Source organism: Anser brachyrhynchus (genome assembly GCF_964034855.1).
Source record: "Anser brachyrhynchus genome assembly, chromosome: 27".
In the NCBI taxonomy this organism is placed as follows: Eukaryota; Metazoa; Chordata; class Aves; order Anseriformes; family Anatidae; genus Anser; species Anser brachyrhynchus.
The window spans coordinates 1,910,253-1,927,842 of NC_137720.1; the positions used below are offsets into that span (position 1 = coordinate 1,910,253).

At 54.0% G+C, this 17,590-nt stretch overlaps 1 protein-coding gene across 4 annotated transcripts in view; it reads left to right on the forward strand.

The window, feature by feature from the left end:
• The window catches only part of PLXNA2 (plexin A2), a 204,807-nt gene that overhangs the window by 158,852 nt on the left and 28,365 nt on the right, over window positions 1-17,590 (forward strand). For all 4 annotated transcript variants that reach the window (XM_080569478.1, XM_080569479.1, XM_080569481.1 and 1 more), the window contains 7 exons: window positions 706-802; window positions 1,003-1,196; window positions 5,912-6,063; window positions 9,111-9,228; window positions 11,828-11,964; window positions 15,495-15,662; window positions 16,820-16,913. In XM_080569478.1, coding sequence (XP_080425604.1) covers window positions 706-802; window positions 1,003-1,196; window positions 5,912-6,063; window positions 9,111-9,228; window positions 11,828-11,964; window positions 15,495-15,662; window positions 16,820-16,913 — 960 coding nt within the window. The remainder of the gene's footprint in view (window positions 1-705; window positions 803-1,002; window positions 1,197-5,911; window positions 6,064-9,110; window positions 9,229-11,827; window positions 11,965-15,494; window positions 15,663-16,819; window positions 16,914-17,590) is intronic.

Here is a 17,590-nt window from a genome sequence, read left to right on the forward strand (position 1 = left end):
TGAGCAGTCTGCTTTCATTTAATCATCGTTCCCTCATCCCAAAGATGATGGCAGCGCTCACTTTTTAAAGATTTTTTAGCAGCTCTTGATTGACTTAAAGAGAGCATCTGGACGAGGCCTCATTGGTGCTAATGGCAATGATGGGAATTTCAAAACACTCTGGGAATTCACATGAAGCATCCAGCTTCTCTCTGCAGCCCCCGGATGTCCAAGAGAAGGTGAATAATTCACGTCAGTGCTGTCATAGACTCGACTGATCCAAAGACATGGCAAGGCCCTCTCTGCACCACCTACTTTTTCTCAGCTGATGCCTATTTCATCAGCCAAAGCTGTGCAGCATGATTTTCGAGCTCCCAGTCACACTAGGGTGCATGGTGACTGTATAAGGAGTTAGCCTGAAGGCAGCAGTCCTTGCGGTGTGATTATCTGGAGGGGCTGTATTGATAAGCTAGAGACTGAGTGACAAGAGCAGCCACTGCGAGTGGAATAATTAATCTATCGCCTCTCACAGGGACTAGATCTGATTTAATTATCTCTTCCCGGTGAGGAGGAGGAAGCCAAAGCAGGACCCTAGAGCTGAAGTGTAGAAGTGGTGGTGGTGGTTCAGACGTCAGCGCATGATGCAGAGAATAATCACTGCTTGTTAAAAAATCTGCGTTTCCTGGTAGCATCCCCGCAGGCATCTCACTCTGGTTTCTTCCCCAGTACCTCTATGACGGGATGGACATAAGCAACTTGGCCGTGGACTTTGCTGTGGTGTGGAACGGGAACTTTGTCATCGACAACCCGGAGGACCTGAAAGGTAACGGTGCTTGGGCTCGTCCCCGCGGCACCACGAGGGCTGGGGGGGAGGGACGTGGTGGTCCTGGGCGACCCCACGTTGGGCAAGAGCAGCTCCCGCACCACAGCAGTGGGAGAACTGCTGGAAGCCCCCAGACTAAAGCTCAAAAAATGACCCGTGGGGAGAAGCGACTCATTGCGTGCTGTCCTCCCTTCCCGCAGTGCACCTGTACAAGTGCGCGGCGCAGCGCGAGAGCTGCGGGCTCTGCCTCAAAGCCGACCCCAAGTTTGAGTGCGGGTGGTGCAGCGGGGAGGCCAAGTGCACGCTGCGGCCCCACTGCGGCTCCCCAGCCGCCCAGCCCTGGCTCGACTGGTCCAGCAGGAACGTCAAGTGCTCCAACCCGCGCATCACCGAGGTAAGAGCGCCGCTGGGCTCTGCCCCCCCCGGCCCCTTCTGCCCCCATCTCGGGGGGGCTCGGGGCTGTCCCCAGCACCCCACTGCCCGTCCGGAGCTGAAGGGTGGGGAACAAAAATGCTCCATTGCTTCCTGCGAAGTCACCTTGGGTGTGAGCAGGGTTTGCAGCCGCTGCCCCGCCATGCAGCTCTCACCCGCCGCGATGCTGCCGGTGGTAGGGTGACCGCTGCGGACCGGTGCAGGAATGCTAATTAAACTAGGGAGCTAATTAGTCTGTAGCTGATGTTTCTGATGTTTCCGTTCAGACCACTGAGTCTCCCAGGAGCACTTCTACCAATAAAACTGCTCGTGGTCTGTTAACGTTACTATTAGAAGTGACACTCCTACCAGGTGGGAATGGAAGAAGATTTTTGTTTCTCACTTAATCAGCTTCATTAACAAAATAGTCTCCCTTGCCCTGAGCGTGTGTCCGTTCTGCAGGAGGTGCAGGTGTAGCATGATGTTGTGTCCAAGTGGCCTGTTGCACTGATGTCCCTGGCTGAAGAACAGCTGGCAGGGAAGCAGCAGGACTCAGCACACGCGTGTGCACCAGCTCGGCCAGGGCCCCTTCACGTGGGGAAGCTTCCTCATAGCTCAGACTGGTTTCTACACCAGGTCTGTCAGAGCAGCTCATGCTCTGACCCCCTGGGAGGAAGGCATTCACCTTGTTTTTATGGGAGAAAGGCACGGAGGCTTGCTGTGTTGTCTCAGGGTTGGATGCGCGAGACGGAGGATGTTGCTGAGGAGAGTCTGTCTTGGAGAGTTTTGCAAAATTCCTGAGTAGCCAGGTGTATAGAAAATGGGAAAGCCTCAGCAGAAACCCTGCAAGGTTGATATTCCTAATCCCGAACCCTTCAACAGCAGAAGTCAACATCTCTCTCATTCCGCTGTCCCTCCAGAAAAGTGGAGACCGTGAGACTGTTACAGCCTTCGTTGCTGCTGGGTGCTTTTAATGGGTATTGGAGTTCCTTGAGTCCTTCAGGTGCCGTTTGCAGTGCCCCTTGCTGCACAGAAAGGCCCGCGGGGAGCACACTTCTGGCAGGGCCATCACTCAGGTCCAAGCCGGAGCTGCTGGCACGCTGCCTCCGCTCCGCCGGCGCTGGCTTTAAAATCTTAGACTGGAGAGCAGTGCTTTCTCGTATGAGTGCCTGTGTTACAAACACCCTGCATGACTCACGCGAAAAGAGCATTTAAAACGGGCTGTTTTCCACTCCTTTTGCTTCATCTGGCCACTTTCACTCTTCCTCTGAAGCTGAAGGTCAAGGGCTTTACTCCCAGGTCCAGCGCCTTTGGGTGACGCGTAACTAGCAAGAAGAGATCACACTTTAATAGTCATAAAAGCAAGTGGGCAGCAGGCTGCACGCAGCCCTTTTTTTTGCCCCATCTCACCGTGAGGCCTTGCCATCACCAACAGCGTCCCTTTAACAGCATAAGACTTCGACGCAGTCTGTGGTCTTAGCAATAAATAAATAAAAATCAGTTTTCTTGTGAACAAGCGGCACTCTGATCTCCTATTCATTTATTTGCAGGCCTCATTAATATAACATCAGTGCAACAAACAGCTGAAGGGGGGGCAGTGTCAGGCTGAATAATGGAGTTGCTCTGCGGAGATAACAATTAGGTTCTGAATGTGCTATCAGCCGAGGCAGAGACGAGGAAGGATCATGCCGGGATGACAATGCTCATGTGCTGGTTCCCCGCTGGGCTCATCAGCTGGGATCCGGACAGCTTGGAGCGGGATGAAAAAAGACAAAGAGAGCGAAGGTGGATGAGGTTTGGGAGGGGCAGGGGCTGTGCCATCCGTTGTGCAAGCAGGGTGCTCTCTCCGCGCCCTAGCAGACGCCAAGGTGTCGCAGGCTCACAGCTTCCCCCAGCTCCAGAGGGAAAGTCCTGTCCTAGGGCTCCCTGGCTCATGCATGACTTCTAGCTAAATACTGCTTTTTGTCAAATGCTGAACTGAGCAAGATGTGGGGCTGACAACGCGCAGCTCTTGTTGTTACAGCAGCATCTTCTGCGGGCTGGGGAGGGAAGCGGGGTGCCCCTGCAGGAGGGTCTCTGGGGTGCCAACCTCGGTGTCGAGCACCAAGAGCAGTGCAGGGCGGTATCCGTGTCCCTTATGTGGTGTGAGGGCTGGGCACAAGGGTACTCAAGCTCCTATCACCATCTACTTTGTGTATTCGAAGCCTTTCTAGGAATAACTCAGTGCTTTGCACTTGCTAAGTCCTCTCACTGTGCAGCAGGGAACAGGCGTTATCAGGGGAGCCGGGTTGCTCGTTTGTTCCAGGCTGAGGCAGTGAGCAGAGGTGGACAGCTCAGGGCATCAGCATACCCAAAGGCCTTCCAGGCCCCACCTTGGATAGTAGTGTGTTTCAGACCGTTTTCAAGACATCCTAAAAAATTTCTGGCAGAGGTATAGCCCCTTCCGCAGCCAGCGTGTGAGTCCTGGTGACGGCCTTGCTTTCCCATAGCTGCCCTTTGTGGGTTCTTTCCATCCTCTGCAGAGCTCCGAGGCCGAGAGCTGCTGTACCGAGCACACCCCTACGGGCTGCAGCGTGAGTTACTGAAACACCGCTTTATTAGGGCCGATAGCAGGCGAGCAGGTCCGGTGTGGTTGTTTGGGGTGTATTCCTTCCTAATGCTTTCTGTCTGGGAACAGAAACCTGGGCGGTCACCGCAGGGAGCCCTGCAGCCTGGGCAGCCCCCCGGCGCCACAGGCCCCAGGCTGGCCCCGCTGAGCGCACCCGGGGGTGCTGGGGTCGGGGCGCTCCTGCTGCTGGACCTTTAAGGCCCCTCATCTTCCTGCGATTTTGACTGAATCTCCCCAGCTGTAATTAATTGAATGCATCTGTTCTAACCCTGGGGCTGCTTTATGGCACAGTTACTTCAAAACTGTTCAATTAGCGACCACTAAAATCTAGGTCGAGTGGAGCTCCGTATTGGGGATTTTCCAGGTCAGGACGTTTTCAAAATACAGAATCAGCCCTGCTTTGTTTGGCAGGGCCGTTTGGCTCCGCTAGTCGTGCTAAGGTCAGGAAATGGCAAACTGCAACTGCTTTCTGAAGAGGGGAAGGGGCCAACGAGCCTGGCAGTGCAGGCGCTACAACAAAACACGTTTTAGTGTAATCTGGAGCTGCGAAGGACAGTTGTAGCTGTCAAGTACGTGAACTGCCGAGCTCAGGTGATTCCCAGCTAGCGGTGTAAGCGTTAGCAGCGCGGGCCTTCAGGACGCAGTGTAATGCAATACAGCTTGATTTTGTACCGTGTCTTTTGTGGGCGCGCAGTGCTTGGCGGAGCTAAATGATACAGGACGTGACATGCTCTGCGGTACGAGGTACAGAGAGCAGCAGCGCAACAGGCAGGGTGTGATGAGCGGATCAGAAACCTCCGTCGTTGGTCGGGGGGAGAGGGAGGTAGAAGTTGAAGCACGTGCAGAGGAAAGCCGAGGTGCTTTGAGATGCGGTGATGCCCACACCTGGGCACAGAGAGCAGGCCGAACCCCCCCATGTTTTGCCAGATTCGGTAACAGAGCCTTAAACAGGAGCAGAGGTGGAGAGCAAGAAGTTGAGACGTCAGGATGGGAGAAGGAAAACGGCTCAGCTGAGACCCGAAATGTGGCAGAAGCAGAGAGGGCAGGGAGGTGGAAGGGTGCTGGGGGCGTCCTGCTGGTGTCGGCAGCTTGCAGGGGATGGGAAGGGGATGCGGGGATGTGCAGCACACATGGGGCTATGAGGAGGGTGCAAGCGGGGCTGTTTTGGGGTGCCGGCCCCACAGGGCAGTGGGACACAGGTACAGGCTGGGGCTCGTGCCTCTTCTGAAGCTGCTCATGAGCAGGGAGCAGCGAGCTTGTGGGAAGGTGGAGGAAAAGCTGCCAGGCAGCCAGAAACACTGAGGAAAGGGACCTGAGGAGCTGAAATCTGTTGCCAAAGACAAAGGTGGAACCGACAAGCATAAACAAGATTTATCCATTAAATTAATTAAAGTGCATTATTATAGATTGTTTGTTTATTAATAACAGCTGTAGCATTGAGAAGATTAGTAACTCACCCAAGAGCAATAACAGGCTGGTGGCAGATTCAAAACAATTGTTTGAGAGTCTTGGGTCCAAATCTTGTGACTATACGTTACTGTAATTTATACTGCTCATGGAAGAGGATATTGTCCTTGATGAAAGTCCATAGAAGCAGGGCTGATTACGGCTGAGGTAGGCTATAAACAGGCAGCTTTAAAGCACACACCTCGCCCTTTAACATTTCTAAGTCACTCGAGGTGCCAACTTACTAATAAAATGTGATATTAACATTCAGGGAACGGCCAAGGCAGAAGTTAACAAGGTTCTGCAAAGCAGCGGGCAGCTTCTGGAAGGTTACCTGCTGTCTGTTGTGTAGTCTATGAAAAAGGAGCCAGGTTTATTCTGTCTGCGGAGTGCCATTGTCCAAGCTACGGGCTCAGGGACCCTCGGTGTCCCCTCTGAGGACAACACACGGGGGTTTTAGCTTTGTCAGCTTCTCTGGGGTGCCCTCGGTGAATGCGGCAGGGGGAGCCCTTGGGTAGGTGGGGGGCATGGTGCAGGTGGGCAGCCCGCACAACGGGGCTCCTTTCCCAGCCAGGCACGGGGTTCCTGGGGGAACCAGCTCCCTTTTCCTCCCGCAGCTTGACCCACGTTGTGCTTCCCTCTAGATCCTGACGGTGTCGGGCCCCCCGGAAGGAGGCACCAGGGTGACCATTCGCGGCGTGAACCTGGGCCTGGACTTCTCGGAGATCGCCCACGGCGTGCAGGTGGCGGGGGTGCCGTGCACGCCGCTGCCGGAGCAGTACGTCGTCGCCGAACAGTGAGTGGCCTCAGGGACGTCGCCTCTTCCCCAGCCTCCAGCCATGGAAGCAAACGCACAGGAGGGCAATAAATCCTCCAGCCCCCGGGAGGTTCCTGCACCCGCTCCAGCTCTGCAGAGCTTCAGGAACGGGTCCGGAGATGGATGGTGCCCCTGCGGCCGGGAGGGGACAGGGTGCTTGGATGGTATCTAGGGGGTCAAACAGCCCTTTAAGCTTTCATTAAGCGTTTTGTTTCCTTCCACACGGCAGTTCCTGCTTTGCTAAGCAACTTTTCTGATGAGCACCTTGCTGTTGATGCTGAGCCTCTCTGCCCCCTCCGCTCCCCCTCGCACTTGAAATTCAGCCGGCGCCGCCGGCTGCGCGCAGCCATTTGTTAGGCATGTGAGGTGGTGACAGCCCCTTAATCCAAATGGGCCTCCGCTGGAGTCAATTCATTTATTTCACTAAGAAAAACGTCAACCAAAAATTACAAAATAGGCATGTAACAGAAGATGGGCGAATAAACCTCCCACGGTGACACCTGGTCCTGCTGCTGCCTGGGGGATTGCTCAGGCCAGCCGTGGTGCTGGGGGTCATCGGTGCCGGGCAGGGGAGGTGCAGTGTGTGAAGTGTCCCCATGGGCCCTCCGATGTCACCTGCTGGGCACTAGGGTGGCCGGGGGGATGTGGCAGCTGCCCAGGGATGGCCACCAGCAGCACGGATGTGCCCCAGCTCCGGCAGCAGCTGGAAGCAGTTGTCATCTGGCGGTGACATCCCATCCTGGTCTCCTGGTCTGAGCCCCAGCGCAGCAGAAGCGCCCGTCACTGGGACATGTTGGCACTGGTTTGTTGTTTGCTCGCTCCCTGCCACCATTTTCCCCACCTGCAGGCCAAATCCTCTCCTCTTGGAAGCGAGCAGTTGGTCGGTCGGTGTTCTCTGGCCACCAGGTGAAGGGTGCTGTGGCAGCACAGCACCACCAGCATTAGTGCAGCTGTGGCTCCAGGCATGCACCAAGCGTGCCGTTGGTGCTCGTGGCCTGGGCTGTTCTGCTGAGCCGTATTTTGTTTTATTTTATTTTTCAAATAAAAGGCAGAATATTATAAAGTTGTCCTCCTTTGATGGTATGAAACCCTGATTTTATAATCATGACTCTAATTATGGCTCTTGAGCTTTCAAAGTTTGTTAACATCATTAAAACATTTACCCTGGGCAGATAACAGCAAGCGTTAGCATGAGAGCTGCCTTTTAAAGATGAATACAGATAAAAGGACCCTCTTAAGGCTTCTGTGGGCAGACTGAATTCCAAGACTGTAATGACTCACCATATGCTCCAGCCACACAATCTATCAGCCAGCAATTAGGTTAATGTTGGTGAAAGGGCCACTTAGCCCAGCAATCAGCACCCTACAGCTCTGCCGAATGCATCATTTTGTAACAAGGTACCTGCTGGGGATTTGGCTTTTATCAGAAATCAGGATCAGGTGTACTGGGGTCGCTTGTGCCCCTGTCCCTCGCAGGGTCCTGCCTGGTGCTGTACCAGAGATGCGCTCCGTGCCCTCGGCTGCTGCTTCAGGGGCCAACAGTTGAGTATTTGGTGTTCCCCCTGTGCATAGCCCTTGGTGTGTGTATCTCGAGCGGGGCTTTGTTTGCCTGCCTGTTGCAGGAGTACGGATTACCGCTCCCACATCGCAGTCCTCTGCCCTGACCCTCGCTGAAAGCCAGCCTCCTCGGCACTGGCCTGCGGGAGGAGAAGTAATGAGGAGGCAGGTGGAGGAGAGAGAGGTGCCCAGGCGATGGCTGGCTGAAAGGCAGAGCAGAACACGTGGCAGATTAAGGCATGCAGCTGAGATGCTTCCCTTTCTGTTCTGCAAAGGCAGCGTCTCTCTAGGCAACCTGTTTTGATCTGCAGCAATAAGGACTTTCACACGAGAGCTCTTTATTAGCATGTATGTATTTCGTTAGGCCTCCTGGCATCACCAGTGCATGCTGTTTGCAGGTTCTTTCTTCCTTTCGTCTTTTTATTTTAGTTTGCTCGCAGTGAATTTAATGCTGCTGAAGGCTGCTGAAATGCTGCCTTCACAAATTGGATCCTTTCATGCATTTGCACATGATCAGTGGAAAAGCAAGCATTTCCCCTGCCACTTTGCAAAAGCACCTTCAGCCTCAGCAGGGAAAGAAAATTCTGGTTTTTCCTCCAGCTCTGCCTCTCGGGCCAAGCACCGACAAGCATTTCCTTGCCTTCATCACTGCTCCCTCTGCCGAGGCAGGTTACTCATATCCTCAGGTTTCCAGTGCCTGGCACAATGCTCTCGACTTTCTTTCCAGCATTGCCATGGGAGCAAGCAGCAGACCCCTTAGGTCTACCTAAAGACCTCGGCCAGCTGCTGTCCCTGTGGAAACCTCTTCCTGCATCCATGACAAACGTGCTGGCACGGCGGTGTTCAGTGCTCTCAGCTCCAGGAGGCATCACCAGTGCCCTGGGAGCTTTGGGTGGCGGGGCTCAGCCCCCCCGGCCACCACCGTGCACCCCAGCAGCCCCTGTCTGAGCTCCCGATGTCACCTTGGGGTGCCCCCGAGGGGCTGAGCTGGGTGCAGAGGAGCACAGGATCCGTGTCTCTGGTTTCCACTGACTCCATCCACCAGCGTCAGCATGCTCAGCCCTGTCTCCACGGCAAAGCCTGCTCGCCGCGTCTGTCTCTATCATCCCCGAGCAGGTTTCTCCATTTTTGATTAACTGGGAGACTGCAGTGTGAGCTGTTCCCTTAATGAACTCATCTGTTACTCTAAGGACTTTGCACTCACTTTGCTACTGGCTAATATATTGCCATCAGTGCTCTGCTTTGCTCTGGAGTTTACAGCTTGTAATAATTATGTCTAATTTTGATTTTTTTTTTCTTTAAATCACTACATGGGGTAAAAATAGACTCAGTAATTAACTTCTTTCGGAGAGGCAGATATCAAAGTTAAAGAGGGGAGAGGGGGGAAAAAAAAAAAAAAGAACCCAGCTCCGCACAGGGCGCTGCTGGCACCTCCTGACAAAGCCTCACTGCGGCGTTTCTGCTTCCAGGATCGTCTGTGAAATGGGGCAGGCGCTTCCAGGGATCAGCTCCGGCCCAGTGCTCCTGTGCATCGGAGAGTGCAAGCCCGAGTTCACGGCCAGGTCCGCGCAGCAGTACTCCTTCGTGGTGAGTGCCCTGCGAGGCAGGGAGCGCCCTGCGAGGCTCGGGCTCTGCAGGGGCACGCGGCAAACGTTGGGGCTCCGACACCAGAAGGCAGCCCCAGATTTTTCAAATGCTTTCCCCATAATGTTGCACGAGCTGTTCGTTTGGAGTTGCCCAGTCAACGAGCCTGGTTTTCGGGATGTAAAGCTTGTGTGGGTCTACAGAATAGACAGGATTTAGATGGGAACCTTTAACCAGGGTTTCTACGGCATTTGGTTTCAGCTTTGCACCTCCAGAATAGAAATAACCCTTGACTTGCTGGGCTAGGTTACTCCTTGCGAAGTGTGTTGGTGTACTCGGAGCAGGAGCACTTTGCAAACATGGCTTTGTTCTATACCCAAGGGCTTTTCTGTGCATAATCTTCCAAGGAATTGGAGTTGGGACTCAAATTTTTATCCCGTCTTGGGTAAGGAAGAGTGATGAATGAACATTGTTACTTTGGGCCTTAGCTAAGAGCAGAAATCTACAGCATTGCTTCTGCTTGGTTTTGAAGGTTTGCTTGCCTGTGTATGCGCAGTACAGGCACTGGTGGGGCTTTTTGCATGAACACAGAAACACACGGAGAAGGAGAGCAAGCACCTCAGTCCACCCTTAACTTTAGGGTCATGAAGTTCCCATTTTCTGTACCATGATATTCCATTGTACCTTCAGAAACCAGTGGTACAGGCCAGGAGTGCTGCTGCTCCCAGGACACCTCTGTCTACTTGAGAGCAAAGTGAAGAGATTCAGGGATCACGGATTCCTTCTCTCCTTTGGGTGTTTCCGTGTTGCTAGATGAGGTGAAATTTTGCTTAAATACACCGGAACAGCCTCTGATCATCGCAGGGCACTGCCAGTCCCCAGACTGGCCATTAGCTAAAGGCAGATTCCCACGTGGCACAAAAGAGGATGCTCTCTTGGTTTGTGTTGAATAATCAGGAGCCAGTGGAAGGCAATATCAGCAATGAGTTGTGGAGTAGTACCTTGCAGCAACCTGGTAAGCATATGTCGAGCATTATCCTTTGCATTGTTGCTTCTGATTTTCAGCACCCACTATGATTATCGTTTCTTTTTTCAGGCATCTAAAACTTTGCATATATCATTTCCTTTTGTTACTTGGCCTCTATTTTTTGTCTTTGGCGCCGCCACAAATTCCATTACAGCCGGTTTATGCCGTTAAAGTCAGTAGTAAAATTGATTGGTACCTTAAAGCAGAGCTGTGCTGTGACCCTGGGAGGGTTCGTGCCTTGGTGAGCTCATCTGGTGTCTGCTACCAGGCGGGAGCTGTGCTCGCACCCTAATTACACCCATTTCGTCTGGGGAGGTGGAACCTTGGAGCTACTTCGGATCTGTAAATCTGTCACAATTATCACCAAATCATGAGCTGAAGATGCAAAATTCTCATATAGCTTTCAGACCCTCATCCGGTGCCAGCCTCCTCACCTCAGGACTGGGAGGTCTTGCAGGTCTCTGGTTTGGGCCCTCAAATCTACAGCTTCTCGGGGTTGCAGCCCCAGCTTCTGGGCCTGGCAATGCTTTAAATTTGTAAATTGTAAGAGGCTGGATTGTAAGAGGCTGGAGCTAAGAAATGTGTGAAGTACCCGCTCTGGGTGTCCCTGGGTTCCCACGAGCAGCCTGTCCCCAGTGCAGGGCCGGCAGCAGAAGAAGGAATTTCCCCCCCCGTAAAATTATTCCATAATTATCCACAATGGGGTGGATTGTGTGTTTTTCGTAGGAGTGAGGAGTCAGGGTCAAACGGGCTTTTGGTCTGAGCTGCTGTGCAGGCGCTGCACACCCAGAAAACCCCAGTTGCGTTTGGAAAGCAGCACAAACTTAGCGAGCTGCCAGGCAGGTGGCACCGAGGGAGTGGGGCTGGGAGGCTGCCAGCTGCAGATGAGAGTCATAAAGAGGGTAATGGGGAAGCATTAGTAAAACAATTTGGTTATATCCACTGATGGAAAACAAATAAAAAGGTACCATCTTTCTGCAAATTCCATTAAGGGGGACAAATAGCTATCACAAGCGCGAGGCAGGATAAAGAGGTGGCACTGCTGCCATAATATCACTGACAAAACGTCGAGTGGGATGTAAACGCACTCACCGAGATGTCTTCCCATCGGCAGTGGGAAGCAGGCTCTGCCCCCACGGTGCCAGCATGCTGCTTCACGTGAGCTGCTGGCGCTGCGTTTTGTTAGTGTGGTCCAGTATTTCCCATTGCCGTGCCCTGGTTTTAGTTTTATTTTTTTATGTTTTACCACAGCAGCAAACTTTAGACAGTCGTGTTCGGATCTCCGTTGTGGCAGTTTGCTTGGTTTGCACTCCAGTTCATTTTTGAAACCGCAGTACAAGCAGCTGGCTTTGTTTATTTATTGAGGAACAAAGGCAAAGGGAAGTACTTGATTTTGCTCAGGCTGAACTTCTCTGAGGTGTGTTTCGTTCACAGCAGGGTTCAAAATTTTAGCAGGAGGTTTTTTCCGGCATCCGGGACACGTCTCCGTTTTGCTGTTCTGCTTTGAAAAGGGTTTTCTTTTGCTCCCTGTGCGCAGGCAGGAGCACTGCTGACCTTCTCCTCGTCTTTCCGCAGACGCCAGCCGTGAGTTTCCTGACGCCCAGCCGTGGCCCCGAGTCGGGCGGGACGCTGGTCACCATCGCCGGGCACCACCTGGGCGCTGGCAGCCGCGTCTCCGTGCTGCTGGGGAACCAGAGCTGCGCCTTCCAGGGGTAAGGGGCCGAGCCCGGACACGGGGCTGCTGTAGCCAAGCATGCATCAAAAATTTTTGAGCCTCAAAAATGCATCTGGGAACCCCTGAGAGCTCCCCTGCTTTCATTTATTTTGTGAGGTTGTTGTCTTTCCTATTGTCACTGAGCCTTACTTGGTGAAGGATGTGGCGCATCTGTGGTAGTGCTGGCCGTTGCTCCGCTTTAAGGCTGTTAGGTGTTTAACTGGTCCAAAAATCTCAGGCAAACAGCCCTGCAGTTGTAAAATGTTTACAGCAGTCATCAGTACCTGCCCCCAGACTGGTGTGATTTGACGAAAATGTAATATTTATAGAATCACAGAAACATTTAGGCTGGAAAAGGCCTAAAGGTCGTCAAGTCCAACCGCTAACCTCGCGCAGCCAAGTCTCCCACTGAAGAAATGTTTTGACAAACTTCAGGTTTCTCTTTCCACAGACCAGCACCTCACACAACTTTTGTTGCAGCCCCTGCTGTGGGGGTCTGCCCCTTCCAAAAACCATCAGAGCTGGGGGGGGCCCTGGGTGGCGGAGCAGAGCCGGGATCCTCACCCGCCTGCTGCCGAGGATCACACACAGCCACGAATCTCCCCCGGGATATCTATGGCAAATTTGCTTTTTACCCAGCAGTGTAAACGCCGAGTTGACATTTGCAGGGTTTAATGGGTTTTCTTGAGGCTTAGTTAAAAAAAGACACCAGCAGTGTACATCTGTGTGCATTGCGTACGCACCCTGCACTGGGCGCACCCAGGCGCCCCGCTGCCACTGGGTGCCACTGGGTGCCACTGGGTGCCACGTGTACCCGCGAGCCTGAGCCAGGAGCCTGAGCCACAAGGCACCAGCTCAGAGCCTGTGCCCAGTCTCTGGAGGCTGGGGCTTCCCTTTGCTTTTTCTCTGCGGCTTGCAAGCCTTGGAAATGCCCAGGAACCCGACCGAAGCGGTGTGATGTGTGCAGGGGTTCTGCCTTCTAAATCCCAGCTCGGGCTGCCCAGGAGGATCGAAGGAAGTTTCTGGGAAAGCAATGACCCCTGGAGGTGAATTTCTCATCTGGAAGACGACGAGGTTCACACTTACGGGATCTGTGAATATGCAGACATGGGAACATGGTGGGATATTAGCAGTGATCATTCCCTGTCCGTCTTCAGCCAAGCACCACGGGAGCAGGCTGGGGCTTGGCCTTCCTTGCACATGCTGTGGCACCAGATGAACCTGGCGCCATGGTATGGGGCCAGTGGAAATGCTGAGCATCAACAATTATTTATTCCATCAGCCTCAGAATAGCTAAACAGCTTCTTGGTTCCCACTTCATGGTGTAGATGAGAAGGGGTGGATTATGAAGAGCCTGTTAATAATGCGGAAGGCTTTAATGGACTTCCTCAGCTCTTGTTGTGTGCCTGGTGTCTGCTGCGTATCTGAGAAGAAAGGAACTGAAGGACATTGGAGGCATTGACTGCATCTGTTGCTCCTTTTATACTTCCTTTTCTTGGATGATTCCCTCTGCTGAGCCCTGTGCACTCAGGGATGTTCGGAAAGCTCCGAGAGTCTGCCAAGTCCCAGGTGGCACTGACACACCGTGGCGCCTGCCCTTCCTGTGCCGGATAGCACCCACGGGGACGGATCCCAGCCAGAAGTTTAGAAAGGGCACAAGCCTCACACCACTCCCAGCCCTGCTGCTTAACTCCTGGCCGCTGCACTCGCCTCCCCAGCATCCCCACCCCAGGAACGGAAGGAGGACTCGGGCATGCCTGGGGTGCTCCAGGAGGTGTGGGCACGCTGCAGACGAGCTCTCGGAGTGCTAAGTATTGCAGCCCATCCATCAGCATTTCTTCCCGTATCCGAAGCACAGGTGCCAGATTGGCTCCTCGACGCACACAGGTGATTGCGTTACCATCAGCACAAGCAGCCCGCAAGCCAGCCTGGGGGTAGAATTAGCCTTGTAATAAAATCCCTTAAATATATGATTATATTCAGGCAACCTGCAGAAACTGACCTGCAAAACCTGGAAGTGGTCTGAAGTCTCGGCGTGTTCTAATTACCCCAGGCAAGCAGAAACTTAAACAAAACAAGCGGCAGTGTATAAATGACTCCATCTTTCTTGAGGGGTCACACTGTGCACTTTGTTTTGCTTGGACTGTTTTGAGGCAATGAACTTCAATTGTACGAGAGGGGGTGGGGGAGCTTGATTAGATGAAGCGGTTCCTAATGAGATTCACTCTAATTACAGCTTCCCCCATTTTCACATCTCTGATCGGAGGAGTGGGTAGATTCACCATGACGACACAATAATAGCACCGAAAGCTAATTAACTGCTCGCGGGGAGCGGCGGTGCCAGCAGCCGTGCGTCACGCCGGGGCTCACGCCGGAGCTGAGGGGCAGGGAGAGGCAGCACGAGTGTGCAACGTGAGATAACGGGGATGGGAGGCGGGGGGTGCAGGCGGCGAGCGCATCCATACGAGCAGCCAAGGCTGGTTTGCTTCGGATGCTTCAGGAGCTTGTTGCTGTTGCCTCAGTTGCGCTGGGTGGGCGTGCAGAGCTGTAAGGCTGGAAGCACCGTGGTGCCTGCAGTCAGATGTCCTCCTAAAAAGCCCGGTGTGGAGCGGTGCCTTCCTCAAGGAGGTGATGGGTACATAAGGACCTGGAGAGAGGACCCCAGCACATAACTCACACGGAGACACCCCTGGAAGCAGAGCAGTGGGCATGCTGAGTGCGAGCCTCAGCCATTGAGGCACCTCCGCGGGTCGTGCAGCATCTGAGGAGGGTGAAGATGGAGCGTGCAGGAGTGCCAGGTTTTGGTTTAAGTGCCATAACATCAGCGAGATGCTGAAGGGCTGCCTGTCGTCTCCCCTGTGCTGGCAGAAGAGGAGCCAAAGCTCAACGAGCCGTGGAAGCAGCGTGGCCTTTCCCACCCTCGGGGCGAGGGCAGAGACGCAGGCCTGGGCACGGGGCTCCCAGGAACGAGGCTCCAGCACTGCACGCCGAGCAGCGGCGCTGCCGGGCTGTGTGGCCATGAGCAGCTCCATCCCCGCTGCGATTCCCTTGGCCCTGCAGCAGGACATCAGAGCTCGTTTTCCTTCTCCATCCACTGCCCAACTCCCTTGTGCTTCGCCAGCACCGCGCTTCCCAAGCCGGGGCTTCCACGGGTCTGTCCCGCTGCTCACGAGGCCCCGTGTGTGCAGTGGGGTGGGGGTGGGGGGGAAGAATTTGGCTTTTGAGCGAGTTTACGCATCCCGTTTAAAAAGCAGCCATCTGTTTTCACACGCCCAACAGAAGGCAGCAGGTTCAGAGAGGGATGCGGGAGGCTGCAGTTTGGCGCAAAAAGTGCTTTTCGCTTCTCTCCGGGGAGGCAGGCAGAGCCCCTGCTTGCATGGAGCTCTGCCCTCCCTCCCGTGTCTCAGCAGCTCAGCACCTTTGTGGGCTTCAGAGCACGGGGCTTAGTGGTGGGAGCTGCGGGGCTGCCCCACGGGGACGGGTTTGGGGGCTGCCCACTGACTCTCCCCCCGCTCCTCTCCTGCGCAGGCGGTCCACGAACGAGATCGTGTGCATGTCGGCCCCGTCAGCCCACGGCCTGGGGCCCGTCCACGTCTCCGTGAGCGTCGACCGGGCCCAGCTGGAGCAGACCTTGCTGTTCGAGTACATCGACGACCCGAAGGTGCAGCATATCGAGCCCGAGTGGAGCATCGCCAGGTAACAGAGCTCTGGCAGCAGGTCACGGAACAACCTCGCCTGGTCTGGTGGTCTCCTCTGGGTGAGGGTGAAAGAAGGGCGGTTGGGAATTACATGGCCCGTCCAGGGTCCTGCATTCGTCAGTGCTAGATGTCTGCAGCACTCGCGTTTACTGAAAATCAGGTCCGGAGTTACTAAAGTCGTAATTACCAAGGCAATTACAGCAATAGCAGCCCGCACCGAGATTCTGGGAGCACGAATAAAGCCCCAAGAACGCTTCCATCTGCTGAAGAAGTGCACAATTGCTCATTAAAGGCTTCTTTTTGTAGTTGTGGGATAAAACAAAACCAGCAGCCACCAAGAAAGGAAAAAGCTGATGCTAATCAAAACGCACTGTTTATCCAAGATTGACTGCTCGGAACGGCGGCAGGCGCTGTCACGTCGCCGTGACGTGGTCGCTGCTAAAAACCCTGGGCTCTGCTCGTCCCCTGGCACTGCTTTAATGGCTGTGCTCACGAGGGATGTAACACAGCCGTTCATCTCAAATTCCAATTATTTTTTAAGATTGCCCATGAAAGAAGGAAGTGTCTCGCAGCAGGCTCTGCGAGATGTTTGCTTTGAGCCCCAGTTCAAGATTGCCTCTTGGTTGGGGTGAGACGGGTTTGATGGGCTTGTCAGAACTGCTGAGTGATGATCCGAACAAAACAGCCAGCCTCTGCCGTAGAGGAGCTGGAGATTTGGGTGAATTTGGGCTGTGCTGCTGCAATGAACACACAAAAGAAAAAGCCAGGAGGGGAAGACACTTGTGGTGTCTGCCGCTCAGGTGCAGCGCGTGCCCGTCCCCCCGCCACCCATGCCATTTGTCGTGCACTGCCACATTCCTTGGAAACATCGCTGTGTAAGCCATTGACGCTGTGACTAATTTATTGTTCTTAGTTAGTCTCGGCTCAGTTGATTTCTGTGGTCCCATTTCTCGTCCTGCTGCCTTGTGGGGAGGAGGCAGGCTCGCTAACTCGAGAGCCGCCGCTCAGGTTGGGCTGCACATCCCCGGTGTCACCCGCTGCCCCCACGTCTTTATGAGCATCTTTCTGAGACTGATGAGCATCCTCATTGCCAGGCACAGCCCCGGCCCCATCCTCCTGCCGGTCACTAACCGCCTGTCTCCCGGTTCTCCGCAGCGGGCACACGCCTCTGACCGTCACCGGCTCCAACCTGGACGTCATCCAGGAGCCGCGGATCCGCGTCAAGCACAACGGCAAGGAGTCCGTCAACGTAAGTGCTGCTGCTGGGCTGCGTCCCCGTGCCGAGCCACACAGCGGGACCCCTTGTTCTTGTACGTTACAGACAAGAATTGTACCTCCAGTACACTCGGAAATTATTTTGACCCGGTAAAACTGAAAAATACTGCTTCTACGCTGTGATCTTTCTGTATTATCTTGGAAAGGGTAAATCAGTTAGCAGTCTTTTCCTATTCACTTTCTCCCTTCCCCCGAAGACCTTTTTCTTCTGAGCTCTTTTTAAAAACATCTAATTTTGTTGTTAGCAGTAGCAGTTACAGTGTTACAAAAATAATTCCGAAGACACAGAATTGAGCGAAATTAAATCTTCCACTTCGAGTTGGGCCCTTGCTGCTCTGTAAGGCGAGAGTCTCATAAATCATCAGCTCCCTGCTCCCAGGGCTGGAGGAGCCGCGGGTGTCCTCAGCCCGGCAGGAGCTGACCTCCCTGCTACCTCCACCCTGGGCTGCCAGGGGATCGTTCCTCTCTCCCCCAGCACCAGGGAACTGCCTCTAATCACCAATTTGTAGCAGAGGCCAGGTATTCATTAAGGGTCTGCTTCAAAGCCGGCGTTGCCCACGAGGATGCAACAGGAAAGCAAAAGAGCAAGTGATCGGGTATGCAATCCTCCAGCTGCCTTAAAACATCTCTCGCTTTGAAGCTCTCTCCTTC